Here is a 17,576-nt window from a genome sequence, read left to right as displayed (position 1 = left end):
TGAAATGAGAGAGGAACGAGAATTAGAGAAATGGAAGGATGTGAGGGAGTTATACAAATGATTATGCAAAGTGGAGGTGTTTTGTGGAATTTCTGTTGGGAAATATTCAGTAAAATGGAGGTCAAAAATTTTTATAATGCTATATATTTTCTGAGTACTTGTCATTCATGTTAGTAAATCCTTTAAGATTCTCATGAACTTATTTTGATGTTAGAAAGTAAAGAAGGAGAATTTTTAAAAATCTGATGACTGCAAATTAGAAATCTGAGGAATTAGTGCCCAGTTGTTTGTTGTTTGGTAACACTATGTTGGTGTTTTGTTTATAGTTTTTGTATTAGGAAGGTAGTTCTGTGGTCTCATGGGAGATTTTCATCCTCAGCCACCAATTTGCAAATTGGCCTGTACAAGAAAAGCCTGCTAAATAATTCAGTTGGATTGGCTATCTTTTAGTATTTTATTATTCCTTTTAACAAATAATCAGCCAGACGCGGTGGCTCACGCCTGTAATCCGAGCACTTTGGGAGGCTGAGGTGGGCTGATCACCTGAGGTCAGGAGTTTGAGACAAGCCTGGCCAACATGGCGAGATCATCCTGGATAGCATGGCAAAACCCTTTCCTGTCTCTACTGAAAATACAAAAAAAAAAAAATTAGCCAGGCATGATGGTGGGTGCCTGTAATCCCAGCTACTCAAGGCTATTGCACTTGAACCTGGGAGGCGGAGGTTGCAGTGAGCCGAGATCGCGCCATTGCAGCCTGGGGACAAGAAGCAAACTCCGTATCAAAAATAATACTAATAATAATTAAACTGTCATTTATTGATAGAGAGGCAGAAGCATCATCTTTGCAATGGGTCGTTTTCCAGACTTGAAGCCCAGGTTAGGCATGGCTTCTTGCTGGAACTTAAGGATGAGGTCCCTAATGGCTACCTCGCTCGCTGGGTGTTAAACATACAACCTTTGGAATTTCTTTGGTTGTCTTTTCTACCTGCAGTAAAAATAGAAAAAATATTTTTACGAGGGGTCTAGAGATTCTAAAATGAGAAGTGCCATTTAATAAATACAAATAGCTGACTACTTACAAAATGTTGTAAATAAGAAATAAATATATTAATAAGTGAGTATCACTTTGTATCCCATATCTGGTAGGCAGCCACTGATAAGATATAAAAATAAAAGTTGTTGTTTTCATTTAGAGTTTAAGCTGGTCTCTCTGCATGGGTCATTTATTTTCCTCTTTCGTAGCACATGCAACCTTGCTCTTTGTCTTCCAGTGGCTACACGGGGCAGCATCCTCTACTTCCTCATTACCGAGATGCGCTTGGTTAATGAGATGTATCAGACTTCGCTTCGCCAGTTTCTGGGCTTGTTTGACCTTTCCTTAGCCAGGTACGTCAGTACTCAGGAAGCTAAGCTGAATTCTAGATCTGTGCACCAAAATAATGACATTACATTTATAGCTTCCTTCCCCTTTGTTAGTAAGAGTCTTTTTCTTTTTTTAAATCTCAGATCAGTGTAATTACCAATGTGTTAACAAATCATTCTGGTTCACCATTTTATGCCCAGAGAAAACTCTGCCAACTATTTATCCATTGATTTGATTCCTTTGTCTTCGTGTGTTTCTGTTAAACAAGAAAATTCCTGAGATCTTGTTGTGAGTAATAATGCCCTGCAGGTGGAATTGATTTAGACAACATTCAGGATTCTGTTATGTTATTTCATGTTGAGAGAATGCTTGTTATTTTAGATTTAGGAGGCTTATTCTTGATGTGTAAAAATAAGTATTCTTCCTCCAAAGTTACTTATTTTCCATTAAAGACAATTGTTTTTACAGACACTTGAAAAGGGCAGCGGGATAAGCCCGATATAAATGTTATCTTCACCAGGTCTGTCAAGAGCCCAATTACAAGCAAGAGGATTGCTAATATCATCGAGCACATGACCTACGAGGTTTATAAGTATGCTGCCCGAGGGCTGTACGAGGAGCACAAATTCCTGTTCACCTTGTTGCTTACCCTAAAGATTGACATCCAGAGGAACCGAGTCAAGCATGAAGAGTTTCTCACTCTTATTAAAGGTCAATATAAGAATACAGACTGTAGCACACAGGTGCAGATGGAGGAGTTATTGAGAAAGCCCTTTGCAGTACATTTTTTGGTTATAACAATTTCCTTGCATTATGTAAGATTGCATTTAGATGAGATATTTTATTTGTTCTTTTCTTGAGTGTTAACTATCTATTGAGGACCTACTGTATACCTGGGCATGGAATAGGTATTTGGGGCATGTCAGTGAACAAAAACCGTTGAAAAGCATATATAGATTTAGGGAGGGTACAGAAAAAAATAGTAAAATAATCAATGAATTTTATAGTGAATGGGAAGATGGTAAGTCCTATGGAAAACAGAGCAAGATGAGAGGGATGGGAAGTTACAGGGCATGTGAGGTGGGAGAAGCTTCAAGCTTTAAGTGGGGTATTCAATGGGATATTTAATGGGGTGGCATTCCTAAGAGATCGGTAGGTGGGCAAAGACCTGAAAGAGCAGGAGGTGCTGGCCATGGGGACATTTAGGGGAAGAGGGTTAAAGCAGAAGGGATGGCATCAGGGTCTCTGGTAGAGTGAGGCTGGTGTGATGAAAATAAAACAAAGTAACTGGGTGATGAGTAAAGTGGATGAGGACACTGTGCAGCTCATCCTGTGAATGATTTATTTTGCATCTACTGAAGCATTGCTCACAGCCAGGTCCCCTGAGCCATTCAAACGAAACAGCCCCGTGGAAGCCTGGAAAACATAAATCCACGATCACATTCTTGAATGTCTTGAAAACAGTATTTGAAGTAACTGTGTGTCTTAATTCTCAATGCTATAAGAAATTACTATAGACTGGGTGGCTAATAAACAACAGACATTTATTTTTCACAGTTCCAGAAGTTGGAAGTCCGAGATCAGGGTGCAGCACAGTGGGTTGTAGTGAGGAGCCTCTTCTGGGTTGTAGACAACTGTCTTCTCATTGCATCTTCACATGCTGGGGGGCAGAGAAGAGGAAGCATGCTCTCTAGTGACTATTATAAGGGCACTAATCCCATTCCTAAGGGCTCCGCCATCATGACCTCATCTAATCATAATTATGTTTCAATGGCCTCACCTCCCAGGACCACCAGAACTGAGATACAGGGTTTCAACCTATGAGTTTTGGGGAGACACAATATTCATCCCATAACACTATGAAAATGATGCCAGGGTCTAAATAGATTCATCTAGTATGCCTTTCTAAACCAATTCTTTAGAAACAAGATATAATTTTAGCTAGCAGGAGATTTTCATGCTTAACATGGAGAGTAGTTTTGTAGGGGAACTTGAAGATGACCCCTAGGGGAACAGAAGGGAAGGAATGCGGATATGCACATGCTGTGCCCTGGTGGGGGTTACAGGTCCATAGTCTTACATATGCAAATGCATTTTCGTATTCATATACATATGCATGTGTGTGTGTATATACATATATCTTATAGTAGCAACAAAGACTCATCTGTTTAGATTTCAACTTAGAAATGGTTAAATTATGGACAATTTCTCTTTAATTGTCTGTAACTATTAAAGATTTACTGTTTAGCTATTATTTGAACTTTATTTTCCAAATTTCCTAAATCAGAATAATTGGCAGATGAGTATCTGGAGAGAAAGATGTGTAGATGTAAGAGTTGCCTTCTTTGGTGAACCCTTAATATGTTACTGATTTCTGGCCTCAGTGACTCTAGTCTCCAGTTTCTAGAGGTTTTCAATGGATTGTTGTTCCTGTCATTCTCAACTCAGGCATGAAATGTATTTCCACACAGAAATATCTTCGAACAGAGTGTCCAGCTCTTGTTGAAATACTGTGAAGCACATCACAGTTTGTCTTGATGATAGCAAACATAAGATTTAGAGTTAGGAAGTTGAGAGTTAAAATATCTGTTGGCTTTGTCACTTTCTTGATGAGTGATCTTGAGAAGGTCATCTACCCTTTTCAAGCTCCAGTTTCCTAATCTGTAATACAAGGATAGTAAAATCTACATAGTAGGATTATTGAGAATTTACACAATTTATGTAAATCCTGATACATAGGATATGCTTAGCAAATGATGGGCATCTTTATATTATCTTCAGCACTTTAGTTATTTTGATTAGTCTGATGCTTGTATGGGTTGGACTGGTTGTCATGGGTCTTTGACTTTCAACAACTGTTTATAACACTGCTTTATGAAACCGTTTCAGAGGAAACTTTAGAGCAGGATTATGTTGCAAATCTGCCCTTCAATTGTTAGGTTGATGAGAGCTACCTGGTGATATAAACACTCTCTGTAAGGACTTTAAAATCATTTAACATAATTTAAAATGTTATTTAGATAGTGTTATGGTGCAAATATTTGTATCTCACTAATATTCATATGCTGAAAACCTAAACCCCAAGTTATGGCATGAGACGGAAGGATTTTTGGGAGGTGATTAGGTAGTAGGAGTAGAGTCATGATAAGGGATTGATGGTCTTGTAAGAGAGGATCCCCTCTCTTGCAGGCACGGAGCACGGTGGCTCAAGCCTATAATCCCAGCACTTTGGGAGGCCGAGGCAGTCAGATCACTTGAGGTCAGGAGTTCAAGACCAGCCTGGCCAACATGGTGAAACACCGTCTCTACTAAAATTAAAAAAAAAAAAAAAAAAAAATTAGCCAGGAGTGGTAGCTCACACCTGTAGTCCCAGCTGCTCGGGAGGCTGAGGCAGGAGAATCATTTGAATCTGAGAGGCAGAGGTTGCAGTGAGCTGAAATCATGCCACTGCACTCCAACCTGGGTGACAGAGCGAGACTCCCTCTCACGCACAAAAAAAGGGCTCAAGAGAGACCCTAAATCCTCCACCACGTGAGAATTGCAGTGAGAATATGGTTTTCTATGAACCAGGAGTGAGCTCTCACCAGACACCAAATCACTGGTGCCTTGAACTTGGACTTCCCATCCTGCAGAACTGTGATAAATAAATCTCAGTTGTTTATAAGCAGAATGCCTCCTAGAATATGATATTCTATTATAATGGCTGTTGAGCCCACTAGCTGCAACAGATTTCAATTTTTTTTTTTTTTTTTTAAGACAGAGTCTTGCTCTGTCACCCAAGCTAGAGTGCAGTGGTGCAATCACAGCTCACTGTAACCTCAAACTCCTGGGCTCAGGTAATCCTCCTGAGTAACTAGGACTACAAGCTCATGCCAGTACATCCAGCTAACTTTTAAATTTTTTGTAGAGATGAGGTGGCATTATGTTGCCCCAGCTGATCTCAAACTTCTGGGTTAAGCTATCCTCTTGCCTTTCCACCCGAAGTCCTGGGATTACAGATGTGGGCCACTGTTCTTGACCTCAACGGTGTTTTGTTGCTGGTCTTTTAGTCATTTCTAAGATGGGAAAGGCTCAGCCTAGATTATTCTCTAAGTCTGCCTTAGCTGTGACAGTTTACGATTGTGTGGCATAGCTTGTATAAAACTTTCATTGTAAGCGTGTATCATTTTCACAAAGTATTATGGTAAAAACCCAAACTTACTTTTTTTTTTTTTTTCTCAAAGCAAGAGTTTGAGAAAAGAAGGGAACAGCACAACTCTCAATCATCTGGACAACTTTTTCAAATTATTCCTTTCTCAGCTATTTATCTTTCAAGGGTCTATGTAATTTGTTACCACATTATTCAGGAATATGTCCTCTCCCCCAAGTTACAGTCATTCTTTGTGCCTAATTGTGTACTTTGGGAGCAGGCAGGTTAGTCAAAACATAGTTACCCACTAATAAACAATGAATAATACTCTGGCCTGCGAGGAACACTCTTTCCTTTTCATGAATAGCCTTTCCCTAACCCTCTGATGGGTGTGTTATTCTTTTCAGTTTGTTGGAAAATGGGCAGTTGCTAAGGTGCAACATTTTATTCAACACAATGCATTGTCTTTAGGTCTTTGCTCACTGGTGTTAAAACAATCTGTTTTCATTTTATGAAAATATGTATAATATTTGATGTATAATAAATATAATAATTGATTTTATCATTTTAAGAATAATGCGTAGGCCGGGCATGGTGGCTCATGCCTTTAATTCCAGTGCTTTGGGAGGGAGGCTGAGGCGGGCAAATCACCTGGGGTCAGGAGTTCGAGACCAGCCTGAAACACATGGAGAAACCCTGTCTTTACTAAAAATACAAAATTAGCCAGGCATAGTGGTGCGTACCTATAATCCCAGTTACTTGGGAGGCTGAGGCAGGAGAATCACTTGAACCTGAGAGGCGGAGGTTGTGAGCTGAGATCACGCCATTGCACTCCAGCCTGGGCAACAAGAGTGAAACTCCATCTCCAAAAAAGGAAAAGAAAAGAAAAGAAAAAAGACAACACTTTGGGAGGCCAAGGTGGGCAGATCACGAGGTCAGGAGATTGATACCATCCTGGCTAACACGGTGAAACCCCTTCTCCACTAAAAATATGAAAAATTAGCCGGTCATGGTGCCGGGTGCCTGTAGTCCCAGCTAGTCCGGAGGCTGAGGCAGGAGAATGGCGTGAATATGGGAGGCGGAGCTTGCAGTGAGCCGAGATTGCGCCACTGCACTCCAGCCTGGGCGACAGAACGAGACTCCGTCTCAAAAAAAAAAAAAGAATAATGCCTAGAACATATTTTCCTCGATATTCTTCAATAGATGGTATTTATTAAACACTATATTTTATCCTAGAGAAGACTTCGTAACTCTTTCTTAAAATACAATTGCTCACACATTCAATTGTTCTAACGTGGGCAACAAAAACATTTTTAAGGTATCATTTTTCTTACATTACTGTCAGAGTTACGTGGGTTACATGAGCTTTGGTAAATCATCAGCGAAAAGATAAGGGTCAGTACCAAATGGAAATGTTTGTTGTGATTAACTTAGGGTATAACCACAGACATAAGTGATACAGCATGGAACCCTTGGGGTGTGTTCAAGGTAGATGTAAGTAATATACTGATTTATAGAAGAGAATCCTTCAAGCACATCTAGTACTACTAACTTTTCTAGATTAATTATCTATTGAATATTAGCTTGTGCTAACATTGGGCAATTCTTAATATTGGCAATTGTTGCTCATTTAGTGACCCTCTGCCATGTCGTCTATCCTGTTTTGTGTGTTTTACACAGACGCTCGTGACACAGGTTTAATTATTCTTATTTTACTTATTTGGAATTAGAGACCCAGACAAATGAAATGGTTTGTCTCAGACATTGTCCAGGGAAGACTAGGACAGAATCCCGCATCTGCCTGATTCCAAAGTTATATTACTGGTGATTAAATGGGTTTTTCTAAAAAACCCATTCAAAAGTATCTATTGATTTATTAAATGTTGCATGTTTTTCACTATGATTTATATTTCTGTGCTTAAAAAAGTAAGAGTAGTAAAATAATTGAAATTAAAATAGTTTAATACAAATTTTACTAAATAGATTGTTTTACAGTGAAGGAAGGAAAATCTGATAATTTAATGTTTACTTTTAAAGGAGGTGCCTCATTAGACCTTAAAGCTTGTCCTCCAAAACCATCAAAATGGATCCTGGACATGACGTGGCTGAATTTGGTGGAACTTAGCAAACTTAGACAGTTTTCAGATGTCCTTGACCAGGTAACAGTGCTTTGAATTAACTTAAGCTAATGTCAAGTTGAGCAGCTTTCTGATTTATCACTAGATATAATATTTGTGGAAGAGAGATAGTTCTTAATATTGCACTCTTAATATGGTGTTACATGTACTTGACCTTCCTTGAAGCTCAGCTACACTCTGATAAAGCATACTCCGCTCATCATTAACTGGTCTTGCAGGAAGAAATGTGCCCAGGAACTTTAACTAGTATCATCCTGGGCCATATGTTAGTATCACCAATCGGAGGTCCAGAAGTAGAAAAACTGATAGATCCAATTTGATTAAATAATTAGACTCAAAAAGGCGTTTCCTTCTTTCTAGAGGTTAAATGAAAAGACATAAGAACAGATTGCCTCTAAATGCTAAATTTCCTTTCTTGCCTCTTGTTTCTCTCTCTCTTCTTCTTCTTCCCCTCCTGCCCTTCCCATTATTTGACTTAGTTAGGCACCTGGGTATGAATCTCATGCAAGCACTTGGCCTCTTGTCTTTAGAAGTTACCATCCTTCTAGAATCAGCCAGCTCCTGATGATCTCTGCATGTGCTGGAATCATGGAAGCTGGGTATAGAGAATTAAATTGGGACGAGCCAAGAAGCAGGTTCTTGAAAATCAGGTGACCATAGAGAAATGGGATTGGCAGCAGGGTGGCTTTATTCAGCTATAAGTTGAAGCCTTTTTTTTGGCCAGGAAATATCTTAAAGTTGGTTCTTGACTTCCCCAGTTTAAGTTGGCCAGTTGCTTATGTTCTGCTATACTTTTATGTTTTGGCTTATCACTGGTGATGTTTTTTATTACTACTGTGTACTTGGGGGTACAAACCATTCTTCTGAGTTATTCCTCTATAGAGTTACCCCCAGCGACCTTGCCCAGACCATTGATATTGAAGTTGCTACCTTCTGGAGATGATATCTTATGCATGAAACCCCTCAATATTAAGTAGTCTTTATGATTGAGAGAAGTTACTATTTTTATTCTTACATGGTACTTTCTAAATATGAACCTGGAATGATTTGCCTTTGATTATATCCCAAGAAAGACATTTGAACTCTTAATGAAAGGGAATATATCAGAGAACATCAGATTATATTTATCTGTAGACATTATTTGTTTGTTTGGTGTTTCTGATCTGCTTACTATGTAATTCCTACCTCTCTCTGGTGTTTTAAGCTGCAGAGGATAATGTACTATGTCCTTTTACTCTTTCCTAATTGCCTAAGGGTAGCAGGTGTCTGATCATTCATTTGATGATATTAACTGGCATATTTCCAATTACTCTAGATTAATAGAGTATTGATCAGAAAGCTGTTCATTCAATAATAAACATGTATTAAATGTCTTCTTTTGTGTCAGGAGTGGTCCTGGGAAATGAGGAAACATTAGTGAATGAGATTTGGTTCCTGACATGAGAAGATTTTGTGGAGCAAATCAGACTTCGTTGAAATAATGAAAATGAGTTTCCATTGATTTTTGTTGTATTCTTTACAAATTTGTTACCACAAAGGCAAAGAAGAAATTAAACATCCCAGGACTCTCCCCACTTTGAAATGTAGTTGTAGGCTGATGTTAATATAGACTGACTTTGGAGCAAATGACATTAGATTTTAGACAATCAAACTTTTTGGCACTATAATATAAAATAAAAAAATAACCAAGGAATATAATTTACACATATCTGGAGAGGTCAGAGGTTTGATGAAACATATCTATGACCTGTTACTGAAAGATTGTTGGGTGGCATGACACATTTTTTATCCCATGGTATTTTCAGATATCGAGAAATGAGAAAATGTGGAAAATTTGGTTTGATAAGGAAAACCCAGAGGAGGAACCTCTTCCAAACGCCTATGGTAAATCTCTCGACTGCTTCAGACGTCTTCTCCTTATTAGATCCTGGTGTCCAGACAGAACCATTGCCCAGGTAAAAAGTCCATATTAAAGAGAAAAATGAGATAATATTTTTAAAGATAATTTTCTTTTAAATTAAAAAAATATTTAAAATGTGAATTCTAGTGAGAATTTTCTTGTAGGCTTCTGTGATTTTCTAGCAATAAGTGTGAAAAATGGAAAAGTAAACCACAAATGAATGTATTGAGACATACGTTTGGGCTAAGTGATTTAGTAACTTTTTCTGACCTGACTGCTACAATAGGAGTAAATGAGAAAACCATGATTCTAAGGTTGGCATATAGGTATAACATAAGGGTAATGCATTATTCTTTTATATCATTTTATATTCAATCAAAAATTATATGGCTGCTCCATTTTGCTGGTAGTAAAACAGTGTTTCTGAAAGCAGGAAGAATATAAAGGCGTTAGGGTGAAGAGACTGGGGGAAGGACAGTGTGCCCAAACTGTAGTCATTTCTCCAGAAGAATGTCACAGCTCTAGATGTCAGTAGGTTGTCTTACAACTGAATTTCACATATGGTTTAAATGTGAATCCTGCCTCCAGATGATTCATCTGTTTAAAGACCTTTAATTTGCTGGCTTAGTATCATGGGACTTTACCCACTATAAGGACTTGTGTCTTGCCTTTATGATGAAAAGTTTAACTCTGATACTCAGCCCAGGTTGACTCCTTAAGGGCTTTTCCAAATAAGCTGTGGAGTAGCAATAGCCTTGGGTTTATAATAGAATGTAAGATATATTCTCCTTCATTCTCCAGAGGGAGTGTTAAAAACTTATGGAGTAACTACCTCCAAGTGCACTTAGGTACTGTGGAATCGTGAAAACAACCAGATTCAATGATTTATTGAGAAAAGAAAAATGAGTTTCACAATTCGGGGCACTGAGATCACCTTTCCTTTCAGTTTTTCTTCTCAGTTTCATTACTTTTATCCTGCCCAACTGAATTGTCAAATGGTTGCCTTACTTAAGGACAGTGTGGAAAGAAATGTTTGAGTAGTCTCTTTCTTATCTTTTTCCAGAAACTCTATTTGGTTCAATGCTGAGATTTAAGTAACTCTTTTTTTGTAACTTTATCTTCATTCCAGCTTCTCTGATCCCTGGACTTACCACAGCCATGGCCTCGTACCTGTTCTCCTTACATTTCTTCTTCTGTACCCTAGTCCACCCAGCACATGCTAGAAGAAATGCAAAGATGGCGCCATTCATTGACTTTTCAAGTCCTGTGGTATCTTCCTATGGCCCTTGTGACACCCAAGTGCTAAACAAGGTTTAGAACGTCCATTGGATAAATGTTCTCTCCTCTCAAGTTCTTTTTCTCCTTTTAGAATCCTTTTGTGATTTTCAACCTTCCTGGGAAGGTTGAAAACAACTTTCTGGGAAGTTTATTAGAAGGTCTACAATGTAGATACATTCAATCTCATTCCCCATAGGGAGCATCAGGCTATATGCATTTCTTTTTTATTTATTTATTTATTTATTTATTATTATTATACTTTAAGTTGTAGGGTACATGTGCATAACGTGCAGGTTTGTTACATATGTATACTTGTGCCATGTTGGTGTGCTGCACCCATTAACTCGTCATTTACATCAGGTATAACTCCCAATGCAACCCTCCCCCCCCCCCTCCCCATGATAGGCCCCGGTGTGTGATGTTCCCCTTCCTGAGTCCGAGTGATCTCATTGTTCAGTTCCCACCTATGAGTGAGAACATGCGGTGTTTGGTTTTCTGTTCTTGTGATAGTTTGCTAAGAATGATGGATTCCAGCTGCATCCAAGTCCTGCATTTCTTATTCTCTGCATTTTGGCTGAGTGTGACTGTCCACATCTGGGCATGCCTGATTGCAAAAATGCTGCACTCTCAGAGTGTGTCTCCTGAGAGGTACACATTTGTGTCTTAAAAATCCTCAACAGGCTGGGCACGGTGGCTCACACCTGTAATCCCAGCACTTTGGGAGGGTGAGGCAGGTGGATCATGAGGTCAGGAGTTCAAGACCAGCCTGGCCAACATGGTAAAACCTGTTTCTACTAAAAATGCAGAAATTAGCCAGGCATGGTGGCAGCATGTGTAATTCCAGCTACTTGGGAGGCTGAGGCAGGAGAATCGCTTGGACTCGGAAAGTGGAGGCTGCAGTGAGCCGAGATCGTGCCACTGCATGCAGCCTAGGTGTCAGGGTGAGACTCCATCTCAAAAAACAAATACTCAACAAAACGAGGTTGGCACAGGTGTGCAGGTTGTTTGTTCATTTTCTCCCCCATTCATAGGCTGAATCTGTTGCGTTGGGACCACATACGGGGATGAACAAGTTCTGCAGAGTTGTGTGAAGAGCAATGTATGAAAATGCAGCACTCCTCTGTGGGGTGTTGGCTGTCTTTAAAGGCTGGCAGGCTGTGCAGAAGTCTGGCTTACCACACCTGAATTAACTCTTACATCCCTTATGATGGGTGTCCTCCTGTCCCTAGCCAGTGACTTGCTCTTTTCTGCCTCATGGTCTCTGCATATGTTTCTTCTGCATAGAATGCACAGGCTCTGACCCACTTAGCTGTCCTCTTTGCCTCAATAAATCCCATTCATTATCCAAGCAACAGCTTAAATGCTTCTTTCACAAGGGAGCCTTCTCTGATATATTTCTGCAAGATTAATCGGTTTCATACTTTCATGTCTCCCTGCAAGTCATAAATCCTTCCAACTAGTTATTTTGCTATTACTTGCTCAATGTGTGTCTCATCCTGGCATGGAGGTGGGGGTCAAGCTTCATAAGAGCTGGACCATTTGTTCACTTCTCTAGTCTTAAAACCTGTTGCACTGCCTGGGACAGAGGAGAGGGTCATGGGCCAAGGTTTATACCTGTTGCATGAGGTGAATCATCTAACATGGTTTGTTAGTTTTTGCACTGCTGTAAATAAATACCTGGCACTGGGTAATTTATAAAGAAAAGAGGTTTCATTGGCTCATGGTTCTGCAGATTGTACAGGAAGCATGGGGCTGGCATCTGCTCAGCTTCTGGTGAGGCTTCAGGAAACTTTCAATCATGGCAGAAGGTGCAGGAGGAGCTGGCATGTCACATGGCGAGAGCCAGAGCAAGAGAGCGTGGGGAGATGCTGCATACTTTCAAACAACCAGATCTGGGAAGAACTCACTCACTATCATGAGTACAGCACCAAGCCATTCTGTGGGACTCATCTCTATAAGCCAAACACCCCCCACCAGGCCCCACCTCCATCCCTGGGAATTACAGTTCAACATGAGATTTGAAGGGGGCAAACATTCAAACTATATTATTCCTCCCATGGCCCCTCAAATCTCATGTCCTTCTCACACTGCAAAATTCAATCATCTCTTCCTAATCATCCCCCAAAGTCTTGTCACAGCATCAAGTCCAAAGTCCTAAGTCTCTCTGAGACTCATCTCCTCCCACCTATGAGCCTGTAAAATCAAAACAAATTATTTCCTCCCAAGATACAATGGTAGTAAGGCATATTTTCATTCCAGGAGGGAGAAATTGGCCAAAAGAAATGACTAGTAGGCCCTATGCAAGTCTGAAGCACAGCAGGGCAGTCCTTAAATCTTGAATCTCCAAAATAATTTCCTTTGACTCCATGTCCTGCATCCAGGGCACACTCGTGCAAGGGATGGGCTCCCAAGACTTTGGGAAGATGGGGAGACTGAGTGATGCCTGGAATTATTGTCCTACTGGCCCGGTGAGATAATGCAGGGTGTTGGGTTGAAGTTGAGGTAAAGAAGATGAAGAAATGTGCTCTTTCTAATGCACGCATGTGTGATTTCAGATCCATGCCTACTGCAGTGGGGCCTTACCTGGGGTTGCTGAGCATCCTTGCATATTACGTATTTGCCCCATAGACTCATTACATCCCTTAGGCTTACAGCCAATTTGAACCATGACGGTGACCCTATTTAAGAATATCCCTTCCCAGGAACTGGAATTATGACGAAAGGTCCTTTCTCCAGATATAAGTGAGGCAGCCTTCCCTGTTGTTATCTGTTCCAGAGGTTGGCAAAGTAGGGCCTGCCAACAACATTTGGCCCACTGTCTGTTTATGTTCAGCTGGCTACTTAAGAATTATATTTTTAAATACCTGAAAAAAATCACCAGAAGACTAATATTTTGTGATAAGTGAAGACTGTATAACATTCACACTTCAGTGTCCCTAACATTTTATTGGAACATAACCATGCTTTTTATTTGTGTGCCTATGACTGCTTTTGTGCAACAATGGCAGAGTTGAGTTGCAATAGAGATGATTTGGCCACGAAAGTCTAAAATATTTACCATCTGGCCCCTCAGTATTCTAGCATGTTAACTCAGGGCTTGGATGATAATACCTGAACTGGGTCAATGCTGAGTTATATGGCAGAATTGGCCATATTGAGACCTTTGCTACCCTGGGGTAGAAAGTGCTTGAATCTTGATGAGTTGCACTGTAGAGATGCTGCAGTGATGGCGGTACATGTGGCTGAGAAACCGCTGCAACTGTGGAATGCCTCCGTGTCCAGCTTTTGAAGTCCTTCCTGATCACAGGACTCCCTCCTTTGGTGACTGTGACTGAATGTGCACATGGAGTAGACATTTGGGGAAGTCAAAGAACATGGCAGTCAAACTTATCAAACACCTGCCAGAGGCTGTAGAAAAATATGTAAGTTTTTATATGCAAGGTAGAGATTTAGATATTGGATCTGCCCAGCCTAGAAAAAGTATTGAGAGGCATGAAAATAAATAGCATCCTGTGCCTCAAGTTCAACTGGACTGAAATTCACCTCCTCAAAACCTCCCAGCCACTGAACTAATAAAGAGGAAGGTTGGAAGGTGTGAGCCTCTTTGTGGGTGAGGACCCGAGGTGCTGTTAGTCATTTCATTGCCAGTGGCCTAGTCCTGTCAAAGAGGGCCTGACCACCATTTCTTGTTCCTTTGGGAAACCAGGTAGAGGTCCTTCCCCAAAGCCATCTAGAAATAGTTGCCAAGGCAGGAAATCCTGTGTATTCTATAAAGTTGGCATGCCTCTTAATCTGCCATTGGTATGGGGGAATGGACTTTATGAGGAGGATTATGACTTTACAAGAAGGAGAAGAGATCCACAGTAAAATGGCCCAGCTGTTTCTGCATTAGCTGGTCTGAGTTAGGGAATGTGAACGCTCCTCTTTTTGTGTTTTGTACTCTCATGAGGAAGATGGACATTTCATGATGACCAAGTTTCAGACACCCTTTCCCTGGCTATACGAATGATGAAGCTTGCGTGAGAAGTCTCCACACACCAGGTGGAATCAGAAAGTAGGACCAAGCCAGTCATTCAACAGTCTAGACTCATGTGGCACCCATTTTACCTCTCTTACCAAGCTACGAGAGGACATAGTAAGCCAGGAGAGTCCTCTGTGGTGGCCACTTCTCTTTCATTGTAACCCACAAAGAAGGCAAACACGAGTGGGAAACATCACACCAATTTGTAAGCTCAGATGCTTGGGGTACATTTTGAGGATGAATAGGGGATAGCAAGATATTGAAGATGAGGGATGAGCCCACATTACTGGCTGAAAATCAAACTCTGATGTTTTAAAGTCAAGGATGATGACTGAACCAGCTCCGGCTCCCGTTTGGTCCAGGTCTATCTGAAACCTGTCTGATTCAAGGGAAGCTCCATCTGAAGCTGTTTTGTGTTTCTATGGGAATTGGAGTGGGGAGGCTCACCTGCCTAGCCCTTGGGAGAGTTACAGGTCATGTTGCACCCATGCCTAAGTTATGATTTTTGTGGGGAATGCTGCTGGGGAGAGAAACTTGGGTTTTACCCATCTAAGGTGGAAGAAGATCACACGAATAGGAGGAAAAATGTTTTTGAGGGAATTTAATTATTTAGAAGGCAGAGAATATAGACTAAGGGTCGTATTCACAATACCATTTGTTGAAAAATAAATTATAACACTTTCACCTCATTTGAAAAAGGAATTTGTTGTTACCAGAATGTGTTTCTATGGTTGTAATAAAGTTGACAAAATCTGTGATATTTTGAGTATGGATTTCGTTCAAAACAAAATTAATAGTAAAGGGATGAGCCAAATATGGGAAGGAACGACGACAATGATGAGGAGAGAGAATATGAATTAAATCTTTAAAAACTCATTCATTCATTCATTCATTCATTCATTCAACAAATATCCAATACATTTCATGCAAGTAGTCACTCAGTAATTATCTATTTGATCAGTACCCATTACATTGCAGGTATTGTGTTGCTTACTTTATTATTTACATGCATAAATATTTGCCTTAGAGCATCCTGAACAATAGTTTCCCAGTATTTTTGTTTTCTGGTGTAGCAGGAAGCAACCAGTGTATTGAAACGGGTTTCAGACCAGGGGTCATACAACTTTGGTTCTTTTATTTGTACTGATTTTTGTACTGTAACTTTGGTCTGATTTTGTACTGAGTAAGCAACACAGTCTTCCCACCTACAGAATGGAGATATAAACAAACAAATATGACAAAACAGTCTCTACCCTGTTTCCCTGACAGGGTTACTGTGGACATCATTGAGATCATTACAAAACTGAATTTTGGAAACTATACTACATTATCCACATGAAACAGTTGGAACGGCTTTTGCTGACTTGTGTGCTGTTTTTGGCAGGCCCGCAAGTACATCGTGGACTCCATGGGAGAAAAATATGCCGAAGGTGTTATTCTAGACTTGGAAAAGATGTGGGAGGAATCTGATCCACGGACGCCACTCATCTGTCTCCTGTCTATGGGCTCAGACCCCACAGATTCCATCATTGCCTTGGGGAAGAGATTAAAAATAGAAACCTGTTATGTGTCCATGGGCCAGGGCCAGGAGGTCCATGCTCGGAAGCTCTTGCAGCACACCATGGCGAACGTAAGGCTGAGTGTCTACTTTTGTGCTGTTCGTATTGCAGATTATGGAATAGCAATGCAGAAGAAAAATACAAATCATTAGGAGTTTAAATTTACATGCTGCCTGCTGTTTACTAAACAGCATTTTTTTAAAAAAAATTTAAGCTAACATTAAAACTTTTGAGGCAATGTGGCAAATAAATCAACTACCCAAGGATAGCAAAGTGGATGGTATACTCAGTAGGTTGAAAACAAAACATTTAATGCAGAGAATGGCAATCCCAAAGAAATGGGATTCTGGGGGTGAAGATGGAACATCGGAGTTCTCACCTAAGAAGTTTAGATCACCTGGGTGTGATGCCTCACAACTTAATCTCAGCACTTTGGGAGGCCAAGGCTAAGGATTGCTTGAGCCCAGGAGTTCAAGACCAGCCTGGGTAATATAGACCCCATCTTTACAAAAAAAAATTAACTGGATGTGGTGGCATGTGCCTGTGGTCCCATCTATGTTGGAGGCTGAGGTGGGAGGATCACTTGATCTGGGAAAGTAGAGGCTGCAGTCACTGCAGTCCAGCCTGGGTGACAGAATGAGACCCTTTCTCAAAAACCAAAACAAAGCAAAATACAAAAGAAGGAATCTCAGGGCAGGATTCACTTCTATGCTGGATAAAAGAGAGAAGCTGAAGTCTTTTTTTAGTTGCTGTGTTTTATATTGAATTTCCTTTTTGTTTTGAATTGTGAATGGCATCAATTGAAATTTTCAAAGGGTAAAGGTTGGATAATTTATTCATCAGTACTGTAAATTTCTGAAGAAAATATAAGGGAAATGTGAAATCTCTAAATTATCAGTTTTACGAGTAACTGCTAAGACTTTAGATCTAATGATTTTTTTTTTTTTTTTTTTGGAAAGACAACTCATGCTGCTCTAGTCAGTGATCTAAGATGGGTTATAGAAAAACACCTTAAGATTATGACCTGAATCTTGTAGATGATTTTAGCAAAAATATTTTATAGAGTAGATATTGAGGAAATTATTGTTACATGACCCCCAATTTTGCCTGAGTTGCATTACACAAAGATCTTCCTATACTTATGGTATAATTCAGGCAAAAAATATGGCTTATTATTTTCTAAAGCTC

The 17,576-nt window shown here is 40.0% G+C and overlaps 1 protein-coding gene across 1 annotated transcript in view; it reads left to right on the top strand.

Moving 5' to 3' along the window:
* Window positions 1–17,576, top strand: part of DNAH5 (dynein axonemal heavy chain 5) — a 321,438-nt gene that overhangs the window by 274,044 nt on the left and 29,818 nt on the right. The window contains exons 67-71 of the mRNA XM_045393550.3: window positions 1,272–1,386; window positions 1,884–2,074; window positions 7,530–7,651; window positions 9,436–9,585; window positions 16,214–16,459. Coding sequence (XP_045249485.2) covers window positions 1,272–1,386; window positions 1,884–2,074; window positions 7,530–7,651; window positions 9,436–9,585; window positions 16,214–16,459 — 824 coding nt within the window. The remainder of the gene's footprint in view (window positions 1–1,271; window positions 1,387–1,883; window positions 2,075–7,529; window positions 7,652–9,435; window positions 9,586–16,213; window positions 16,460–17,576) is intronic.

This window comes from Macaca fascicularis, chromosome 6 (assembly GCF_037993035.2).
Source record: "Macaca fascicularis isolate 582-1 chromosome 6, T2T-MFA8v1.1".
Taxonomy (NCBI): domain Eukaryota; kingdom Metazoa; phylum Chordata; class Mammalia; order Primates; family Cercopithecidae; genus Macaca; species Macaca fascicularis.
The sequence above is the reverse complement of the archived record's forward strand: the minus strand, read 5'-3'. Positions and strand labels throughout refer to the sequence as shown.